The sequence below is a fragment of the Biomphalaria glabrata genome, chromosome 6, assembly GCF_947242115.1.
Source record: "Biomphalaria glabrata chromosome 6, xgBioGlab47.1, whole genome shotgun sequence".
In the NCBI taxonomy this organism is placed as follows: Eukaryota; Metazoa; Mollusca; class Gastropoda; family Planorbidae; genus Biomphalaria; species Biomphalaria glabrata.
Window position 1 is genome coordinate 16,120,696 of NC_074716.1, and position 22,940 is coordinate 16,143,635.

At 37.7% G+C, this 22,940-nt stretch overlaps 2 protein-coding genes across 6 annotated transcripts in view; both read left to right on the top strand.

Annotated features, from left to right (window-relative positions):
* Positions 1-4,561, top strand: part of LOC106057592 (cytochrome P450 2C31-like) — a 28,355-nt gene extending 23,794 nt beyond the window's left edge. For 3 of the 4 annotated variants that reach the window (XM_056033711.1, XM_056033712.1, XM_056033710.1), the window contains 2 exons: positions 335-520; positions 3,072-4,560. In XM_056033711.1, coding sequence (XP_055889686.1) covers positions 335-520; positions 3,072-3,283 — 398 coding nt within the window. In that variant the 3' untranslated portion in view covers positions 3,284-4,560. Of the gene's footprint in view, positions 1-334; positions 521-3,071 lie in introns of all 4 variants that reach the window. The other variant, XM_056033713.1, reaches the window with a different exon arrangement.
* Positions 4,562-9,681: 5,120 nt separating this feature from the next.
* On the top strand, positions 9,682-22,852 carry LOC106057593 (uncharacterized). Of its 2 annotated transcripts, none has more exons than XM_056033239.1 (6): positions 9,682-9,839; positions 13,521-13,763; positions 14,757-14,969; positions 16,255-16,416; positions 18,933-19,145; positions 22,493-22,852. In XM_056033239.1, the coding sequence occupies exons 2-6, from the start codon at positions 13,542-13,544 to the stop codon at positions 22,703-22,705; spliced, it is 1,023 nt and encodes a 340-aa protein (XP_055889214.1). In that variant the 5' UTR covers positions 9,682-9,839; positions 13,521-13,541; the 3' UTR covers positions 22,706-22,852. The 2 variants fall into 2 exon arrangements, with proteins under 2 accessions (XP_055889214.1, XP_055889217.1); XM_056033242.1 differs by having other exon boundaries at positions 9,691-9,839; positions 13,526-13,763.
* Positions 22,853-22,940: the final 88 nt, after the last annotated feature.

Consider the following 22,940-nt stretch of genomic DNA (forward strand, 5'->3'; position numbering starts at 1 on the left):
GCTTTGTAAAAGTCTTATTGGTTATAACTATGTGACCCGATTTCATACATCACTGTAATTACGAATAAATTAAACATTTTCTTGTTTAACAAGAGAGATGTAATCAGTTAAGGCTAATTTTCTATGACATAATGTTGAAACTAATCCTTGAGAAACATTTTTATTACAAAGCTTATATAATAAGATAAAAATATTTTTAATTGCTGGTCTAGATCTATTACAAATTTAATGGCATGACTGATCAAAACTACAAGATACAACTAAACTTCGTATAAGCTTTTTTTAAAAATTATTTTAAATATTTTTTCTTGTTTTCTTTGACCATTTCATTAAGCTTCCAGGGACATTATGTTTAAGGATTACTTGATACCCAAAGGAACAATAATAATTCCAAGTTTAGACTCAGTTCTGCTATCAGAAGAAGTTTGGGGTGACCCAAGGAGTTTCAGACCAGAAAGATTCCTTGATGCTGCAGGCCAAGAACTGATTGACAAGGAGGAATTCATTCCGTTCTCAATAGGTAACATTTGATAGACAACATTTAGTTGATACAATGAATAGACGTGTACATCTACTTCCATAGAACTTACTAGAAAAACGTCTGTCAATCAATTCAGATTTTTTTGACATTTGTTGCTAGCTTTTTTTTTCTTTAGGGGTAGGAAAACTGTCAATTTGGTTGTATGGCTGTAGCTAATCAATTGTTGTTTCGTAACAACTATTTCTATTATATGCTGTTTTAAATTCTTTAAAATATATATATATGATTAGCCATGGGCGTAGCCAGGATTTTTTTTCGGGGGGGGTTTTGGGGGGGTGGATTTTTTTTTACCCCCCCCCCCCGAAATTTTTTTTATATGTATTTATGTGTGTGTGTGTACATAATCTTTATTGCATTCTGACCCTTCATTCTTTCGGAAGACGTTTATTGTGCCCAAGAATAGGTTCTTCCATGAGTTAGTGGAAAAATTGTAGATTCCCTGCCAATACTAGCAAGGGGGTCTGGGCGAGCGCTAGGAGCTCCCCCAGCGCGGGGCGAAGCCCCGCCGCCAAGCTCTATTTCTGATATTGAAAGCCAACAAAATGCATATTCTGAGATATCTACAGTGCATTTTCCTGCTATTAAAAAGTTTTATTCCAAATACCTAATGTGCTATTCTTACTGACTTAGACCCTCCCGCGACGTTTGGCGCATTTGCCGTCAAGCTGTTTCCATAAAATTGTAGATTCCCAGCCATTACTAGCAATGGGGTCTGGGGGAGCGCTAGGAGCTCCCTTAGCGCGGGGCGAAGCCCCGCCGCCAAGCACTATTTCTTGTCTTGAAAGCCAACAAAATGCATGTTCTGAGGTATCTACAGTGCATTTTCCTGCTATTAAAAAGTTTTATTTCAAAAACCTAATGTACTATTCTTACTGACTTAGACCCTCCTGCGCCTTTCGGAGCATTTGCCGTCAAGCCGTTTCCATAAAAATCTGTCCCTGGTAATGTCTGAAGCCTCTTCCCACCTGCCATGAGGACCTCAATGAATAAGTGGCTTCAAGTTGTACTAGGATATCATTACAACTCTTCTTATGCGTAATTCATTTTGTCGGAGAACATGTCCCGCAAAACCTCATGCGTCGCTCTCTCACAATCTTACTAAAGGGTCGACTCCCAGTTCGGCATAGGATTTCCTTGATTTAAACCCGATCTCAATAACTGACTCCTAAAATCTGTCTTAGCCATCTTTGTTGAGCCACATTTAGTGTTTTTCAATTTCGGCAGATGACTATTCACTGCAGTTTATTAAGGGAGCCCTGCCACTGGTAAAAATGTGTAACCTCTCTTGAATACGCTCTTAGAATTATGTGACTGTAGTTTGCTTTAGATTTTATATCGAAAAGAGAAGTTTTATCGTCAAAATCATCTGTTGGGGGTTTTCCAACTCAAAATGCTCTGTAGGGGGATCTTAAACTCAAAACCATCTGGAGGGGTTTTAAACGAACTCAATCTGTAGAAGAGGGGTTTAAACTCAAAACTCCCGATTGGATTGGCTACGCTCAAATAATTTTAGTGTGTAATTTGCTTTTATTTTTTATATTGAAGAGCTATTTTTTAGCATTAAACCCCTCTGAAGGGGGTTTAAACTCAAATTCTTTTGGCAACGCTCATAGCATTTTGAGTTCGTAATTTGCTTTTTTCTTACACTGAAGATGTATTTTTTAGCCTCAAACCCCCCTAGCGGGGGGTTTAAACTCAAAACCCCTTTGGTTGCGCTCATAGATTTTAGAGTGAGTAATTTGCTTTTATTTATATTGAATAGGTACTTTTTAGCTTCAAACTCCACTGGAGGGGAGTTTAAACTTAAAACCCCTTTGACTACACTCATAACATTTTGAGTGTATAATTTGCTTTGTTTTTATTATTAAAGAGTTATTTTTTACCTACAAACCCCGCTGAAGTGGGGTTTAAACTCAAAACTATGTCAAAACCCATTTAGCTACGCTCATAATATTTTGAGTGCCTAATTAGTTTTTTTTTTATATTTAAGAGGGGGTTTATCGTAAATTTTGGAGGGGGTTTTAAAATCAAAATCTCCCTTAACTGTGCTCTTGGAATTAGGGGATTTTCGTTTGCATTTTTTTTTTGTTTTATAGAAGAGGGGGAGTTAGCTGCAAAAAACCCAAGTAAGCGGTTTAAAACTCAAAACCCCTAGTAGGGGGTTTTAAACTCAAAACTTCTGGTAGGGGTTTTTAAACTCGAACCCCCTGGTAGGGGGTTTTAAACTCAAAACCCCCTGGTAGGGGGTTTTAAAATCAAAACCCCATTGGTAGGGGGTTTTAAAATCAAAACCCCATTGGTTGTGCTGGGGCAAGTGATGGTTTAGTATTAAAATCTCACCTTAAATAAGCAAAATCAAAGCAAAAAATCATTCACTAAATTCCGATCCCCCCCCCCAAGGGGGGGGGGATTTCATTTCGGGGGGGGGGGGGGGTTTGAACCCCAAAAACCCCCCCCTGGCTACGCCCATGTGATTAGCTACAATTTTAATTTATCATTTCGATTTCAATATTTGACATGTTTATTACAGGGAATCGAGCGTGTTTAGGCAAAGCATTGGCCAAGATGGAGTTGTTTTTGTTTTTAACATCTCTCGTTCAAAGGTATACAATCAGTGTGCCCCAAGGTGCCAGTTTGCCTTCCTTAAAGGACAGATTTGGACTCTCCTGCTCGCCACTACCGTTTGAAATCTGTTTTGTCCCAAGAAACTCATCAAGCCAGCCAGCTCAGGAGAGTTCCTAAAGTTGTACTCAGAGATGTTGCCGAGGTGGATCTTAAACTCCAAACAAACCTTTCTCTGCGTACTTGCAGACGTTCAACTGAAGCAGAACTGCAGACACAAGTGGTCTCCCTTTGGATTAGACTTTCTTTAGTATGTTCTTGAGCTACATTGCTCTGAAGCTGTGTTCAAAGTATTGCAGCATAGGTTAAGCATGTAACTGAAACAATGGCATCAAAGCATTAAGAAGCGAGTTAATTGAATTCGTGTACATATACTACTTTAATCGGTATGTAATCACGTAGTCACCAATTAAAATATATGACACATTGAAACAAAAGGGGTTTTGTTTAGGTGTACATTTAAAACATACCCAGTGCTATGTTGTTTACACGTCTATTGCGGGGTTTCAGCTAAATAGTGATTTAGTTTAAAAAATACAAGCAAAATATAAAACAAAATCATTACAAAAAACAAAAACAAAGTTTATCTAAAGGGGACAACTCCGCCCATAAAACTATATCTATCAAAAATGTACATACTATTTCCCTTATTCTATGTCAAACCAAAATAATTAATTACCGGTAATTAATTGACTAATTGATTTTTTTCCCTATTGATTCTTGCTTTGTTAGGTACAAAAAAAAATAACTGTTTAAACTTTAAAGTATCAACTTGATCCGAGAATGTGTGAGGAAGATTTAGCGCTAACACTTGTTTAAGGGGACTAAACCCAACAAATGTAGCTATATATGTGAATACTGAAGGATTAGTTTCCATTGTTGGTATCAAACAAAATGATTAGTTACCAGTAATCACCAGACAGAAAGACAGAGTGAGTTTATAAAAGCTTTGTAATAAAATGACTGATTTGATATTCTATATTCATTATATTGCAAGTAATACAGTGGAGTTCCGATAATCCGAATTTCGGCAATCCGACAGTCCACTTAATTCAAAACGGAAAGTAAGATAATTTGAGTAATTAAAAAACAAAACAAAAAAAAAAAAAACCCAGAGAACAGTGAATAAGCGTATTAAGTACTAAAACATATAGTACATTTCAAAGATAGTGTAATGAACAAAACAGAGCAATGTTTTATGTGGTTCTTAACTCTATTGTTTTTTTTTTAAAGTCTGTTAAATTTTTGTGGAAGAGAAGCAGAAACAACGTATTCGCTGGGGCAAAAGCAAACTGTTGTTTTACGTACTACAGTTCTGTAGAAAACTACTTTGACCACTGTATAAGAAACATTTGGTTCTCTTGTCACACACTTTGTACACAGAATTAGTTTCAGAGAGATGAACTAAAATAAACTCTGCTTATCACTCTAATCCTGTACCTGTTGATGTAATAACACGTTGTACTTCATAATTATGGTTATTTTAGAGTTATAATTCCGAAATATTCGTTAATACAAAATAGGTCCGGTCAGGGACTCCACTGTATAGAGCTTCCCTCTTGGACTGTAGGTATATTGTTCGTCCAATGTCAACAATGATGATTACTTCTGTCTTCGCGGGAATGAAGATTTTTTCAAGGCATTCTGTGCCTTCGTATGCGGTGAGTTCTACATGGGCACGGAATGACCAGCTACTAATTGGAAATGATGCCGTAGCTGGTTCCTGCTGGAATAGATATTTCCTTTTGTTTCTACGCTAACGACAATAACATCTTTATGTTTCTACATAGTGTAACTGTAACTGCTTTAGAACCATTCACGATGTTTTCTAAAAGTCAACAAAAACTTCTATACGAGATCTCAAAAATCTCTTTTCTTGGCTGACATGTATTGGCTAACTTTAGTGAAAAGCAGCTGAAAATTGAGATTTCAGTTATTGTTTGGCTGGTCCTGTTAATGACTTTCCATTCGGTTGCACCCCCTTTCTGTTCATATAATCTTACAGGAGTGCCGTCGCATATACAAGTTATTTTGAATCATTTGCGTTGTGACCAAAAAGAATCCTCAACGAATGCCTCACTATTACTTTGACTTAATCAATAAGATGTGAATATAATGTGAATAGTTCAATGATGTGTATGCTTTCATAGCTAATAGCTAGGCACTGGCCTATCGAGCTTAAACTGATACTCAAGCTGTTCGTGAGGGAAGTTCCCAAAGCGCGAGTCAATTACCTCCCCCTACTAATAGGGCTGATACTGCAAGAATTGTAATGACTTTAATTTAAATATTTGTTATGAACGTAAAGAATGTGACAAGATTCTTGACTCCATATAGCGGGCCTGCACAACACACATCCTTGAAGAAGTTTCACCATCGGTGATGAGGTCACGTCTGTAAAATGATGACCCTAGCATCCCAAGCAAGCAAAGTACAAGCAAAGTAAAAAAAAAAATACTTAAAAAAAAAACAAAGCTTATATTAAGTGAATCAATTAGTCATGTAAATAAATTTGTAATAGCTCTAGACTAAAAATAATAAATATGTGTGTAATTTCATGCTTTTAGCTTTCTCAATGCGCTATGATCCTATCACTTCTCTGGACCAGGGGATTGGGGGAGAAAGAACGGTATCTGGATGATCGCTTTTTTAGTGTATTTTTTTAAAAAATGAAACGACCTGAATTTGAACTTGTGGGTTAAAGCCTTCTCGGCTTCTAAAACCAAAGCGGTAACCACTCTACTAGGGAAGAGCTTATATGAACATGGAAGATTGTAGAGTTATCTATTGTTTCTATTTCATGCTATTGTTCACTAAGCCTCAGACGACAATCTATAAAGGGGACTAATTCAACTTTTACCCCCACTTCAGTCAAGTACAAAATCTTTCCCTTGTTTGTGATACCAAACAAAATAACTAATTACCAACAGTTAATTAACTAATTGGTTTATTTTTTTAAATTGATTATTGTGTTGTCAGGTAAAAGAAATAATTGTGCAGAATTTCAGCTTGATCCAAGATTGGGTGTCGGAGAAATAACGTGTACAAACTTTTGGGAAGACAGACAGAGTGAGATGATATAAGCTTTGTAAAAAGGTTTCTCAAGGGCAGGGCCGGTCTTAGGGCACTGCAACCTATGCAGCCGTAGTGGGCCCCGCTATTTCATAGGCCCTGCGCTAACTCTAGTAGTAAATTATTAAATTAAAACATTTTAACTTATAACAAGGTTTCCGCGGTCTCCTGATTTTCATTTTCCAGGAGCTCCTGGAAATCTCCTGAAATTGCAAAGTATACGAAAAAAGTCATGAAAATCTCCTGAAATTGCAAAGTATACGAAAAAAGTCATGAAAATCTCCTGAAATTATTAAAATATCCTGAAAATTCAAAACATGTTCTGAAAAACAGACAAAATTGTAATTGGGTCCTCAAGCCAAAAGAAATCTGCTACAAATATTCAATGCTAGCTGGAAATCTGGCAGAATTCCAAACATCTGGAAAAAAGCCATTATGATCCCTATACTAAAGCACGGCAAACCAAGAAATAAACTGGATAGCTAACGTCCCATCAGCCTCACTAGCTGTACTTGCAAACTGATGGAAAGAATGATAAATAGAAGGCTGACATGGATCCTTGAGTCAAATAACCTACTCACCGAAGCCCAGGCTGGCTTTAGAAAAGGCAGATCAACAGAAGATCAAATTGCCTTCATTACACAAGAAATAGAAGACGGCTTTCAAGAAAATAAACCAACAACAATTGTGTGGGTTGACTTAGAAAAAAGCATTTGACAAAGTCTGGGAACAAGGTCTCTTGCTCAAGCTAATCCAGCATCACATATCTCACAGAATGTACAACTGGATAAAGGAATACCTAAATAATAGAAAAGCCTTAGTTTGCATGCAAAGACAAAGAAGCCACACAGTGGGTATAAAAAATGGTGTCCCCCAAGGAGGAGTCCTATCCCCAACACTTTTCCTAATATTCATAAACGATCTACATCAAAACCTACCAAGAAAAGTTAAAAGCAGCAAGTATGCAGATGACCTTGCCTTAATTAGCACAGAAGAATATGCAGGAACATCGAAATTTCGATTACAAGATGCTCTTGATAAACTCAATAATTGGTCTAAAGACTGGGGCATGTCCATCAACACAAAAAAGACAACATATACCATATTCTGGGGAGCTAATCACAACATCCCGAAAAAGACCTATACCAGTTATGTAAGACCTGTACTAGAATATGGTGCCACAGCATGGGGCTCAGCAGCCCAAACCAACCTAAGAAAAATAGACAAGGTTCAAAATATTGGTCTAAGGATAATGACAGGAGCAATCAAAACAACACCCATAAGAGCTATGGAGGAAACCGCTGCCCTGATCTCTATGGATGAAAGAAGAGAAATAAAAATCCTTTCCCAATTCACTAAATTGGAATCCTTGGAGAGGCACCCACTCAGAACAAAAATCCACAAAACTGGCACAAAAAAAACCGTCTCAAAAGGACCAATTTTATACAGGAATCTCTAAACCTAAAAAAGAAACACCAACTTGAAAAAATTACTCTGGAATCCTCGATACACTATAATGAATCTCCACCCTGGGACGAAAGCCCTCTTCCTACTATAAGGGACCATATTGAAAACATAAAAAGAAAATCTGATTACAGACCAACAGAGCTCAAGGAAATAGTGAACTGTTTTCTACATACCAATTACCCTAGCAATCAGTGGATCAGAGTTTACACGGATGGCTCATCCCATAAAGCCACCACAAATGGAGGAGCTGGAATACTTATCGAATGGAGAAAAACTAGAAAAATCCATTGCAACTGGAGAGCTCTCTGACAGTCACAGAGCAGAAAGGGAAGCACTAGCACTAGTTGCTACCATGCTAGCAAATCATCCAAGTTCCCCTCACAGTCAGATTGTCTTTCTAACAGACGCGAAAACAACCCTCCAAAGCTTGCAAAACTCTGATTCCTCTTATATTAAAAACCTCAGAACAGCACTTACAAAGCTCAACAACAACAGCAAAAAAACTGTTATTCAATGGATACCAGCTCATATACAACTAGCAGGAAATGAGAAAGCTGACACACTCGCCAAGAGTGGGAGAACAAACTCACAAGTAAACTCTGCACTCTATCCAGAAGAAATTAAGAAATTAATTGTAGATAAAATAAATGAGAAATGGACGAGCTCCCATCCAAATCACAAAAAAGATGACGCTTACTATAAGCTATCCCGACAAGACCAACGTCTAATCTTTCGACTCAGGACCGGACACAACAGAATGCGACAACACATGCACCAGAAGCTCAAAATTGGAACCAGTGAAATCTGCCCATGTGGAGTATCACCAGAAAATGCCGACCACGTCCTCCAAAACTGCTCTCTTTACCAAGAGGCCCGTATAAGACATTGGCCCCAAATCACCCCAATAGAAAGAAAACTATATGGAGAGCTCCCTGATTTGGAAACCACTGCGCTGTTCATCTCATGTATTGGTCTAGTCATATGAACGCTCCAACATAACAATGAGAACGATGAAGAAGAAGAAAAAGAAGTAATTTTGGTGTGTCATTCAATATGGGAAACGCGAATCCTACTCGAGATTAAAAAAAGGCATTGTCAGCTTTCATTTAATAAAAATAATAGGGTGAATTTTAACCAAAACAGTAAGTTCCAATACTTAATTTACATTAATAGTTACTGGCATACAAATATCGATCTAAATCTATCTCGATAACTTAAAAAAAATCAAAAGCGATATTTCAATAGTCTATTGTAAATCTAAAAGGCAGATCTGAATGTTTATCGGCTTTATCTTGGAAATCGACCTTCTATTGTGGATGGCTCGTAAGTTAATTTGATTTTGTAATTAGTAAAATACGAATAAAATACAAAAAGGAATTTATTTTCTAACAAAAATTCTTAATTTTCTTATTATCCTTATCCCTACCCAGACTAGGCCCCGCGCAATCAGTTTCGCATAGGGCCCCGCAATCTCTAGGACTGGCCCTGCTCAAGGGCCTTACAAACAGAAAGAAATCTCTAGGTGGACAAAGGAAACGTTTTAAGAACAAGCGTCCTTGAAAGATTCTGCCTATGGACACGCTCCAAAAAAACACGTGTGCAAATCACGGGTAAGAGAAACTAAAAGCAACATACAAGAAGGTCAAGGCAATCCACACAGACTCCAGATACAATAGCATGCACAGTATTTTAGCCAAACATTCTGAATTCAGACAGATCCCCAACCATCTGGTGAGGCAGAGCTAAGCTCCCAGTCCCTTCAATGACAGAAGTGGACACACTTTAGAAATATGACTAAACAACAGATGAAAGAAATTAAAATTCTTTTTTTTCATCAATATTTGAACTATACAAATGAAAACAAAAAGGAAGAATCGTTTCTTCTTTTTGACGGGTATAACTAGTATACGTTATCTTCCAATGAATATACGAGAAGGAAGTGCGGAGTTTCGGCTACGTTGTGAAGTGATAGCGTTCAATAGTGCGTTTTGTAGCAAGTAAACAAGAGCTAGGCAACCTTTGGAGGCAACACTTGAGAGGCAACCCTTGAGAGGCAACCGTTGTCTTTTGTACTGAATAATAGAAGTCTGAAATGTTTTAATCTCTTCAGTGTTTCCTGTTTGACTGCATTGATAAGGTAATAGATCTAGTCTATATTAAATCTACTCAACGCAGTCTAAGTTGAATAGATTATTAGATCTAGATCTAGACTAGATGCTATTTTAATTTTAAGATTGATTGATAGATCTATCTATTCTAGATTGAAGATTCTATATGATCTAGATCAAGAATCTAGAGTAACCTTAATCTTATCATACAAATTGCATACGTCTCTTCAAAAGAGAAGATAATTACCTCGTAGGCTACTCGAATTCATCAATTCAAGTGTCAATCTAGTCATAAATGTTAATCGGTGAATTAAAACCTGCCAAGTCTTCTTATCTTATCTTATATAATACAGACGTTACTTAAAAAAAGAAGATGATTACGTCCTACGCGTCATGCATTCAATCAAGCATATTAACCAATGAACTTAATTCTGCCAAGCTACTGGTTATTCTGGCTAGCTCAGGCAACACATTCTATGCTCTAATAGCACTAGAGAAGAAGGAGTACTTGTACAAATTTGTCCTAGCATATGAAATGTGAATGGTCTCTTTTATCTTTGTGTCTTTCTGAGTATTTTATTAAATTTTGTTTTTGTATTTGAAGATTATGGTTCAGTGTTTTATGCATAATTGCTACTTTACTTTTGAGTCTTCTATCCTGAATGCTTTCTAAATTTAGTGATTTTACTAAAGGTGTTACTCTAGTCAAATGTGAATATTCGTTTGTTATGAATCTCACTGCTCTATTTTGTGTCTGTTCCAGTTTCTTAATGTTTTCTTGAATTGAGGGGTCCTAAACAGAGGATGCAGTCGTTGGTTTTCCGGACTGATTAGGGCAACCCATTTCCTTCTCTGAAAATTGAAAGCACCAGAAAAAAAGGAACACTTGTACAAATTTGTCCCAGCATATCATATGAATTAAGAAATAAGCCTTTATCTCTTTTGTCTTCCTGGGTGATTTATTAGGGGATAGCGTCAGGCTGAGTTCAAACAACTGAAGGAATTTCCAGAACGCATATAACACGACCAAGAACCCAGAATAGAGGTCTAATGAAATTCTCTAGACTAGAATCTATATTTAGATGTAGATGTATTGTTTATAACTAAACTCTACTATGACGAAATATTTTATTAAAAACATTAAAGATGTTTTACAAAGCTTATATAAACTCGCTCTGTCTATCTTTCTGTCTGGTAAAAAGTTTCTACACTTTGTTCCCCCACGATCATTCTCGGATCAAGTTGAAATTTTGCAAAATAATTCATTGGTATAGACAAGACAAGACACGAACAAATAAAAACAAGGTTACAAAGACAGTTTGTGTGGAAACACAAACTGAAAATCGGCCCCCGAAGTGGTCCAACCAGGCAGGTAAAAAGGCAGGTTTCAATATTATCAGAATGAAATTTTATCAAAGACACACGACAGAAAATAATGGAGAAAAAAGGTTAACAGATCTTATGTGGTGCCCCAGCGGTCCAGCAGACCAAAGGATAGATGAAAGTAAATCGTGAAGTTAGATGTGAACCTGGCCTAACTAATGTCTTATAAATAATGAATATCTAATTGATCTAATTGTTTTGTAAAGGGCCAAATGAGATTGGACCAAAAGCGCTCTGAGCATGCTATAAGCATGAAAGTAGCGCTATATAAAAGCTATAATAATATAATAATAATAATAATCTCTTATTCTTCAAGAATAAAACATTTCCGTAAAAAAAAATAATAATAAAAAAATTTCTTTGGTCAGGTGTTCAATAGTGACAGTGTAGCACCACAGTTCACGCGACAATATGAAAAACTACTTATTAATTGTTGTTTTAAATTATGTCTGACTTATATGTATACTAACGGACGGACGGACAGACATACCACACAAAACTAATAGCGTCTTTAGTCAATTAATAATTCGTAATTAAATATTTTGTTTGATATCAACAAGAGAAATTAATCCTTCAGTATTCACATATATGGCTAAATATGTAGAGTTTGGTCTCCTTAGATCATTGTTATTTCTGTCACACGCATTCTCGGATCAAGTTAAAACTTTAAACAATGATTTATTTCCTAACAAAACATGAATCAATTAAAAAATTAACCAATTAGTCAATTAATTATTGGTAATTAATAATTGTGCTTGATATCGAAAAAGGGAAATAGCATCTGTATTTTTGAGAGATATAGTTGTAAGTACGGAGTTCTTTCCCTTAAATAAGCTTTTATTCTTCATATTTTGCTTGTTTAAATCTAATTGAACATGGACTCTAGATCGAATATTGTAAACAAAAAATGTGTCTAGAATCTAGTCTACATTTAAACCAAAAATCTGGACCAGGACTAAATCTCAAAAGTAAATACAATAATGAGACATAAGTGGAGTCTGAAGTTTCAGAATTGAAAGCAAACTAGAGAAGTACACAGATTGATAAATTTTGACTCCGTCGAGAACTCGGGCCGTATAGTATTGACAGAGGACGTCACATCTGACTTAAAGTTCTGGGAATTTATCTGGTATGTATTCGCTAACTAGGGCACATGTTTATACGACCCTACTATAAGCACCCAAATTCAACGCTTTCATAAAAAATTGGAGATCGAGCTTCTTCCAATGATAAATCTCCTGTTCAAAGTGCTCCGCCCTTCTCTGTAACATCAAAACAGCACGAAATAGTGTTTTCTTGTTCTCATTTTAAAACTGCAGTGCTAAGCTTTGTGATGTGTAGTTGTCAATAGTACCTTCAATTTAGCCGTATTAATGTATTTGTGTGTGTGTAGGTTTCTCCTCCTGTGAACGTGCGTGTACTGAGACAACAAACACAGATGCAAGGCCAGAGAGATTTAAACTTTTCTAAAAATAAATGTTTTTCTTTACAACAGAAAAGGAAACATTTCTTGTTTTTTCTTTCGCTAAGTTTTTTGTTGGTTTGTCTGTCTGTTAGAAAATTTGTACACGTTATTTCTCCAACACACAAACTCGGATCAAGCTGAAATTTTGAACAATTATTTCTTTTACCTGACAACACAAGAATCAATTTAAAAAATGACCTATTAATTAACTATTGGCAATTTTTCTCAACTGGTCAAGATAAGCCAGTGTTTCCCAAACTTTAACACTTCGCACATTCTGAGTATTTAGAGGAACACTTTGCTTATTTTTTAGAGAGGTTCATTCACGTGGTGGCTTATTAGTTAATTATTCCAGTAGATCGTGGACACACCTATTCAGACCTCGCGGAACACTAGCCGCGTAACAGTTTGAGAAACACTCAGATAAGTGATAAGAGCATAGCGTATTGAGAAAGCCAAACTCATGAAAGTGCGCTAAACAAAAAAATAATTGGTAACAATTTTATTAATCGCGCAGATTTATTGTTGTTGGTCTAGATCTATCACAAATTTAATTACATGACTGATCCTAAACGAATTGATACAATTACTTTTCGTATAAGCTCTTTTTTTAAGCAGAATACTTTTCTGTCGCTTTCTAGTTTTTCCTTTTTTTTTTTGTGAAACCTTTGAAACTATTTTCCAGTCAAGTCTCTGTACTCCACAAATCTCTCTTCCACTCCCTGCCACAAATATGCAAACCATTAGTAGAACTCAATGCTGTCTCTCAGATCACTATAGACTCAGTAGACAAGCAAAATTCTCTCCGTTTTGTATTCAATAAATTTATGTCTATCAATTATTAAACAATACATTTCACTAGACTAGAGGTGCCCCTGGAAGAATGTCAGAGGTTTGGAATGAAGAGGTCAAGAACATTGGCGACGCCGGCGACTCCACCAGAGGCGAGGTGGATGATGACTTGAGTAACCCTGTGACAGAGATTGTCTCCTGTATAAAACGTGTCTTGCAATGTGGTGACCACCAAGGTCTGAAGATCCACCTGGGGCGACTGCAAGAGTGGAGACGATGCGGCCAGACCAACCTGATCCACGACTACTGGAGGGTTAGTAGCACAGACGTGATGGTTAGCGATTTGAAGTTAATTCCTTGAGGGATAGCCGAGAATAGAGGCCGATAGCGGGCAATTGTAAAAAGGAAATCCCATCGTCTCTTAGCCCTGAATGAAGTGATTGAATTTCTATATTAAACAACACATCTCCAATATTCTTATATAATATATACAATGATATATCTTAAAATCGACTGAAAAGCTGTGTAGTCTAGGTGAATTGAAATGCATACACATATATACACATGAATATATGATAAGTAAATCTGGTAGCAGAGTGTTTAGAGAAAAAAAAAACTTAACGAACTTAAAATTGTGAATCTACAATATAAAATCCTTGGCACTGACCACTCACTGATCACTAATTCTCAGACTTGCCGTGGACAAAAAGTACAATAAAATTTAACCTGTTATCACTTAACTTAAGCCTAGAACAAATAAACCATTTTCACTATCAAAATAACAACCGTAAAATTTACCTAAAACAAAAAGGACTTTTTATTCTTAGTTTCGACCAAACTTTTTTTTGTTGTTGTTTTTTGTTGTTGCAAGCTGCCATATTGAAAAGTACAAGATTAAAACTCCATTTTTAAGCACTTTACTTTGTACGCGTTATGTGCTTGTTGATAAATAATAGTTAGTGTTATGATGCCAATGAGATGTAACAGAAACTAAAATTCTTGTTTTTTTTTTTTAAGGGGCGGGTGAAAACGGTGGAGGAGAGAAAAGTGAAAAATGGAATTCACAGGCCAAAAGTGTGTTTGGGAGGGCGTTTATAGTATTAGATCTATATTTAAAAAAAAAATAGGAAGGGAGTCCATAGCACAATAAAACAATATATATCCTGCCCCTGGTAACAAATCAACGTGCGTAGCCGGTGGGTAATGCTAGTGTTTTATATTTTAATGTTCTAAACAGTGTTTATCAAATCTTATAAGGAAAGGTAATAAATGTTTTTAGTAAAACCAATCTCTCTTACTTGAGCAGGTAGCTCAGTACATTGGAGAATCGGAACTAAACAATATTTGTTTATTGTTGAGTATAACATTTGACAAACCGGAAGGCATCAGGTGGTGTTACATGGCAGACGTCCTCTCGCTATTGGCTACTGCACTGTGCAACAGAGAAGCCATCTTCCGTCTAATGGCACACACCAACAACATTATTCCGATCTTGGTGGAGGCCGCACAGCAAGTTACGGTGAGTAGATCTATATCTAGATTTCAACCCCCCCCCCCCAGGTCAAGACATTGTAGAAATCCACATTTAGATGGTATTGTTAGATCTAGATTTATAGATTGATGTTTGACCTTTTATTGTGCAGTCGTTCATTTGGTTAGAGCGTCGTGCTAATAATGAAATGCCCATTCGAGCTTTTTATTTCCCTCTTCTATTTCTCACTGAACCACGTAGCAGGCTGAAGGGAGAATTTTAAAAAAGGTGAAAACAAAGCTCATGTAGGGGGGCAGTCATATCTCTCAATATTGTGAGAATTATTTCTTTTTTTTTTCGATATCAAACAAAATGAATTAATTTAATGACCACTATCTAATACACTTTTTGGTTATTTCTTTTTATTGATTCATGTGTTGTCTTCGAGAATAAATAATCGTGCAAAGTTTAAACTTGATCCGAGAATAGGGAGAACAAAACGTGTTCACAATTTGTATCAGACAGACAAACAGAGTGAGTTGAAGAGAGAGAGAGAGAGAGAGAGAGAGAGAGAGAGAAACCATAGACCACTTAACTGAAAGCATAACATGTAGACATCATTTCAAAATAAAAATAAAATCTTTCTATTTTGATACTTGTCTGTTGTGATATTTATCATGCATCTAGACTCTAGACAATAGCGATTAAAATTGTTACAAGATTATGAAAAAATAAAATATGAATGTCTAGTTTACTATATTGTTTGAACATCAAGTATGTATTGATTTTTTAAAATGCTTAATACTTGTTTGGTTCTAGATCAGTATCTTAATCAATGTATCCCAAAATTTAGCATTTTACAAGTAAAAAAGAGTTAACGGCCACTTTAGTTAGTTTAAGCCATTGAAGGTCAACACAGCCCAAGTAGACCATAGAGTTAATACCCAAGTAAAAATCATTTTAATTCTCCCTTATGACCGAGAGGTTGCTTTGTTGTGAAAATATTAAAACTAAGAAGAGTATTTTTGGGAGGCCCGATGGCCAAGTGGTAAGGGGCTAGGCTTTCGAACCGAAGAGTCCGGGTTGGAATCTCAATGATTTTTTAAATTTTGGGTATTTAAGCGCGTCATTACCTGACATTAGTTTAGGGAAGTAAAGCGGTTGGTGTTGTGCTGGCCTCATTAACCGTTAGCCCTAAAAGCAGTAGCCCTTTACATTATCTGGCCTATAGATCACAAGATCTGAAAGGAGTACTTAACTTTTATTCTAGAGTATTTTGCATTGAAATCGTTGTTTCATGTCTCATGAACAAGATAGAAAATATTATTTTTAGCATGATGACGTCAAACTGTATGCACTGACCATCATAAACGTCACCGTCCTTGTGTGTCGGGCCAGGTTCGCAAAGCACCTTGTCAGCTCTCATTTCCTCAACAAAATTGTGGACCATTGGACTTGTCAAGGGGAGAAAATCCCATCAATTCTTTTGGAAAAGGTAACCAAGTCTAGATGATCTGCCGCCGTTACAATAATTAATGCAGGCCTAAATAGCGCTGGTAACAAAAATACTGTACGCTTTGCATGAATAATTGTCTTAAAAGGCAGTTCTGGGTTATATCTTTATAGTCTCTTTGAATGTTGCGCAATATATCGAGAATCTGTGAATTTCAAACATTTTTAAGGAAGTTGAAATAATATCAACAACACATGTAATAATCTAATATATAAAGCAGAATTTAAGGCGTAGGCATATATATGTACACACGAATATCTGTCCCGCATAAAAATCAAAACCGTTTGACCAATCTTGATAAAAGCATAAATGTTCCTTAGATCATAGCGGAGACCGTAGTATGTGTTTAATGTACCCCCCCCCCCAACTACTGGGGGGGGGGGGCATACAAATACAAGAAAATACCTAAATCTCTATTAAAGAGCGAAAATTGTCAACAACTCTGGTAAACCCGTTTTCACAGTTTTTATATTGGATATTTAGCTAAACGGGTAAACATACTTTCCTATGTTATTTTTATTTTCGTGGCAAAATAAATAGGCCTATCTGAAGGGAACATTCTCCATGTTTGAGATAGGTCTTGAATATCTTGAATACAAATCAACTATATCATTAATACCCAAACTAAGGCCCGCGGGTAATATTTGGCTAGTGATAATATATAAATAATATGTAGAATTACGTAAGTGCACTTTCAGAAAATTTTGTTATTCCGCTCAAAGTGCTGCACGTTCTTTCTAGTCTTGACGGCTGGAAAACATTGTTTATTTTTCGTCATAACTTTTGTCAACTGATAGAACATATTTACATCTGTTGGTGCTACTTCTACTTCTATGACTGTTTAACAGTGGTAGGACAATGTCCACATTCAGCTCCTATCGTTATTGCTTATTCAGAACGGGCTGTGCAGTTCGACTTGCTACTTCGCACTGCAGGCGTGAATGCTACTTTATAGGATGGTTTATTCAATGTAACTCGTCTGATAAACGTATCTGGCGGTAGTTCAATTATTTCTATACTAGTCGACCCACGGCGTAGCATACGCCGCTATTTAGGCCATTGCAACCTATGCGACCGCAGTGGGCCCCGCACTTTCATAGGACCCGCGTTAATTCTAGGTGTAAATTATTAAATTAAACCATTTTATAACTTATAACAGATTTCCCGCGGCCACCTGATTTACCAGGAGCTCCTGGAAATCTCCAGAAATTGCAAAATATACGAAATCTCCGGAAATAATTAAAATCTTTTGAAAACTCATACAAATCTCCTGACAAATATATATAGACAAAAATTGTCCTTTTGAGGTAATATTCAATATGGACAACGCCAATCCTACGCGCGATAAAAAAAAAAGGCATTATTCAATACCGTACCCGTAATTGAGGAGTCTGGTGAAAGAAGCTTCTCGTGCCTCAAACTAATGAAGAATAACTTGAGATCAACAAATCTCGTAGATTGAAACAATTGGTAATTCTTGCTATTGAGCGTGATCTATGTAGGAAATAGACATTTTATGATATACTGTATGACTTTGCTACACGCAAGGCTCGTAAAGTAGTTCTGTACGTAGTAAAGAATGAATAAAATGCAAAGACGAATTTATTTCCTAATACAAACTTTTATTTTCAATTATTATCCGTATCCCTACCCAAACTTGGCCCCGAAAAATACGTTTCGCATAGGGCTCCACAATGATTAAGTTCGCCCTGCTATTTAGTGACGGGACAATGTCACAATACAGAGTAGATTGTTCTCCCCCCCCCCTTCCCTTTTTTAAAAACTCTAGACTCTAGTCCGACTTGCAGAAATAAAAGAGTGATCTTTCCATGACTTCTTGGTCACAGTGGTTATGTCCGGCCCTACTATTTAGTGACGGATAAATACTACTTGTTCTCTCCACCCCCCCTCTTTTTTTTTCGCCTCTAAAATTATGTGGGGTAACTCTTTTGCAACTTGCGGAAATGAAAAAGTGATATTTCAATTACTTCTCGGTGTTCAAACTGATGAGCTATGAAAAAAAAAACTTTCAGAAAAACGCATAAATAGGTTGACCGTAAAAAAACAAATATGGAGTTCCTTGAGTGTTGTAACACATTGGGATAAGTCTGCCAATCACTAGACGTTCAGTTCTTTCCCCTTGTTGTTCCAGACGTCTTTGCATGGGGGTGAATCGAGACCATTCGTTATAGATGGCCTCAACACTGATCTGCGACGTCACAACCTGTGGGCAGAGGAGACCAATAGTTCGTTGCCACGTAGTACAGACCTGTGATTAAATGTGTGCACCAGAAAACCTCGACCGTTTCCGTCTTCTCGAAATGAAAATACCGCTGGTTTTGTTTTTTTACATTATGTTTGTTTCTTTAGCTCATTAATTTAACTTCCAACTCACAATAGACTCTGAACGTAGTAAAAAGTCTTCTGCTTCTCTTCCAACTCACAATAGACTCTGAACGTATTAAAAAGTCTTCTGTTTCTCTTCCAACTCACAATAGACTCTGAACGTAGTAAAAAGTCTTCTGATGTGTGGACAAATTGGCATTCACAACTACGCCACTGCTATTCTCACTAAAATGTCCAACGTCATGCAATGTCAGTCTGGACAGAGACAACTGTTTGCGTTTTACCAGGAACTTGTAAGAAGCACTGACCTAGGAGAGAAACCCCACATCTGCGCAAGGTACTGGACAAGAGGGAGATTAAGGAAGGTAGGGTCACGGTGTATATATTAATACTCCCGTTTAATAGTACCCGGGCACGACATGGCCCTAATGTGCCAAAAATATCAAATATCATTAATAGCCCCCCCCCCCCATTAAATAGTATTCATTGAAAATAAATTAAGTCTCTAGCTGAAACACAAACACAGATTTTCTTAGCGCTTAACTTTAACGGCAACAATGGAAAACATTGACTTATGAAATTGTTTGTTGTCGTAATCAGGGGAGCCAACTTTCATGACAAAAATGCTTGACTTAAATTTACTTATTATCTACCGTTTTTAGACACTATCAGGAGAAAAAAATAATTTTAGTTTCAAGGAAATAATTTGTAAACATTGAAAATTAAAACCATGTATCAATTCTTGAAACAACAAGCAGTGAAAATTAGTATTAGGCTAATTATATAATATAGACTATAGTATAGTGTAATAACTTAAGTGAGGCAACTCAACGAGGACATAGACGTTTATTTACATAGAGACAAGACAAACACAAAGGGCATCTGCCTTGAGTACAGCATCTCCATATTGGCTCTCTACTTGGGCGGAAATCGTTAGTCTCTCATGTCAACATCCGACTTGTCTGGTCACTGATAGTGCGCACCTTCTTTCTGCACTGTCTTGGATGGAGGTGCGCATGACAAAGTCATAACATTGCCCCCGTCTTAGAACTTTTCGTCCCGAAAAGAAACACTGCAGTGGAGCTTTGACAGTTCAGGTGGAGGTCGATCGGTGGGAACCACAGACGTTAGGGTGCCTGTTGCCCACGAAGCCATCTTAAAAGCTTCCCGTGGTCGTCGCTTCCTCTTCTTCCAGTTGGCAAGTCTACGCTTGAGGCGATATCGTGGTCGCTGCTTCGGCCTCATGACGATAGTCGCTGATGCCAGCCAGCTGACACATGGAGAGTTAGTGGAGGTCAGGGTTGCCAGCCACGTAACACTAATGGATGTTGTGGCGATCACCGTAGATTCCAGGGTTGTTGTTGTAAGACACTGAGTCAGCGGACCTTTTCCATGGACGTGTCGTGACACAGTTGTAGGCCCACAGCTAGCCATGTTTTCAAGCGCACAGTCTTTCTCAGCTTCATCTGCAAGGTATGTCCATGAAGCATCCTTGTAATGTTCATCCACCACTACATCAGGTTTCGCTGGGATTAATTCACCACCGTTCAAGTCACTCTCACTGATGTGGGCAGAAGTACACATTTCTGTTAAGGTCAGGTCTTGTAGCTGGGTCTCATGGCATGGGCACTGTTCCCGCAGGACGCCGCATATACAGTTCAAGTCAATCGCCTGGAAGCAGTTGCCAGGTATGGAGTTCTCTCTTATGCCGCTGCCAAAGTCAAATTCGTTGTTTCTGCCTCGGCCATTGTTGGGGCACGTATTCGCAATTTCACTCGACATCAAAGGCAAGGAATCAGAAACGGTCTTGAGGCTTTCATGGCTTGAGTTCTTATGAAAGGTACTGACAGATAAACAGAGGTCTTTAAGGTCCACAGCAGCCAGCTTGGACGCAGACCCAACGTTGTCTTGATCTGTCCGGCTCATTGAGGTACTGGGTAACAGGTACAACAGGAACAAATACTTCAGACACATAACAGACTTCTCTTGTTTCTTCATTTGTTTCTTTCCTTTCGATTTGAAACATACCGTTCAGATTGGCACAAATGGGGGTAGTGGTGTGTATGTAGTCAGCCGACGCAAATCGCCCCAGGCCAGCGCTAGACGAGCGGTCAACCGTGACGAGTTACGACGGTCAGCCGAGTCGAGTGTCAACAGGACGGTTCGGGAAGGATCGCCGTCGTGAACAGAGCTCGGGAGCGTCACGAGAGTTGTAGTCATCTGACCACCTAGAAACGTCGAGCGGCGTTCTGTCCGGTTCGAGAAGGCCAGTAGGGACCCTATATAAGAGCGGAGGTGTCGCAGTCAAGACGGTTCAGAAAAGGGGCTCAAAAAGGCAAGGAATCAGAAACGGTCTTGAGGCTTTCATGGCTTGAGTTCTTATGAAAGGTACTGACAGATAAACAAAGGTCTTTAAGGTCCACAGCAGCCAGCTTGGACGCAGACCCAACGTTGTCTTGATCTGTCCGGCTCATTGAGGTACTGGGTAACAGGTACAACAGGAACAAATACTTCAGACACATAACAGACTTCTCTTGTTTCTTCATTTGTTTCTTTCCTTTCGATTTGAAACATACCGTTCAGATCGTCGCAGCAATCGTCGTCACGTTTCTCGCCTTGAAAGTCATCCCCGCCAGACTTGCCCACAACACAGTCACAGACAGCGCTCCAATCCCCAGCGCATCTATCACCACTGTTTGTGCAGCCACAGTCCTGACCAGGCAACTGCTCCTTCCCTAACGAGTTTATTCCTCCTTTTGCTTGCGACACAATGTTATCCCTTTGGTCTATTTGGCATTCTACTGGCAACACACTTTCATCTACTTTGTTCCACATCATGCTCCTCATCTTATTCCTAATCATGTTCAATTGTTCCTTTAATGCATCCCCACAGTCTTGGATCTTGCCCATTACATCAACAATCCCAGGCTCAATTTGAAATTGATAGGTCTCCGGATCTTCCTCTTCATCGACCAGAGCTTGCCGCAGTCGAGCCGTGAGCGTTTCCCTGCTACCGACAGGTTTTAAACCTCGGTCTCGAAGCTCTTGTCTTAGCTCTTTAATTAAGAGCTGATGTAATAGCTTCAACGATGCCATAGAGATCTAATCCTACCTCCTCTCGTTGAGTTGCCTATAAATCCCACTTCTGACACCAATTGTAATAACTTAAGTGAGGCAACTCAACGAGGACATAGACGTTTATTTACATAGAGACATGACAAACACAAAGGGCATCTGCCTTGAGTACAGCATCTCCATATTGGCTCTCTACTTGGGCGGAAATCGTTAGTCTCTCATGTCAACATCCGAATTGTCTGGTAACTGATAGTGCGCACCTTCTTTCTGCACTATCTTGGATGGAGGTGCGCATGACTAAGTCATAACAATAGGCTATAGACAGATGACAAGAATCTAGTCTAAATAATAGCATCATCATTTCATTGTGAAAGAGTAAAGCCACAGAATGGACTTTGGTGCGGGTTAGATCTAAGTAAACATAATAAATGTTAATTCGAATTTCGCTCTTTCTCATGTAAACATTTTCAATAATTGATGTTCAATAATAATTTTTTTTTTTTTACAAAATTTTATTAATTAAATGTAGGTCTGTTTCAATGCAGTCCTTGTCAAAAGAATAGGACTCTTTGTTCAATAAGTATCCTAAGTCAAAGTGAATCTTACATCTCAACTAAATGTATTCCCTTTATTCCAGGAGCTACTTGGCAAATGTCTGGGTCAACCATGGTTATACATCTACTGCAGCTGGCCAGCCTGTGGGAACCATAATGCCACGCCCAACACATTTTTCAGGAAGTGTTCTGCATGCTCAGCTGTCCGATACTGTTCCAGGCAGTGCCAGGAGAAACACTGGAGGGCGGGACATAATGGACAGTGCAAATTGATTTCTTGCTTGGCACAACATTGATGGTTCTATTTTTTAATTATCATCTTACGGTGACAATGTACTGTTTCAATACCATTTTAATATACTTTTTATTTTAGAGTTATACACTATTGTACAAGAATTATGACGTGTGAAATATAATTTAATAAATTGTTTGATGAAAACGTCTTTCTTTATTTCTTACAATTTAAAAGTTACCATTTATTATTTCTGGAATCATTATAAAGATCACCATAGGTGACATTTTGCCATTACT

Bases quoted from the DNA above. Each gene is read 5' to 3' on its own strand.
- LOC106057593 (XM_056033239.1), top strand. From the start codon at position 13,542: ATGTCAGAGGTTTGGAATGAAGAGGTCAAGAACATTGGCGACGCCGGC. The intron at 13,764-14,756 runs GTTAGTAGCACA...TTACTTGAGCAG, and splicing joins TGATCCACGACTACTGGAGG to GTAGCTCAGTACATTGGAGA. The intron at 19,146-22,492 runs GTAGGGTCACGG...CCTTTATTCCAG, and splicing joins CAAGAGGGAGATTAAGGAAG to GAGCTACTTGGCAAATGTCT.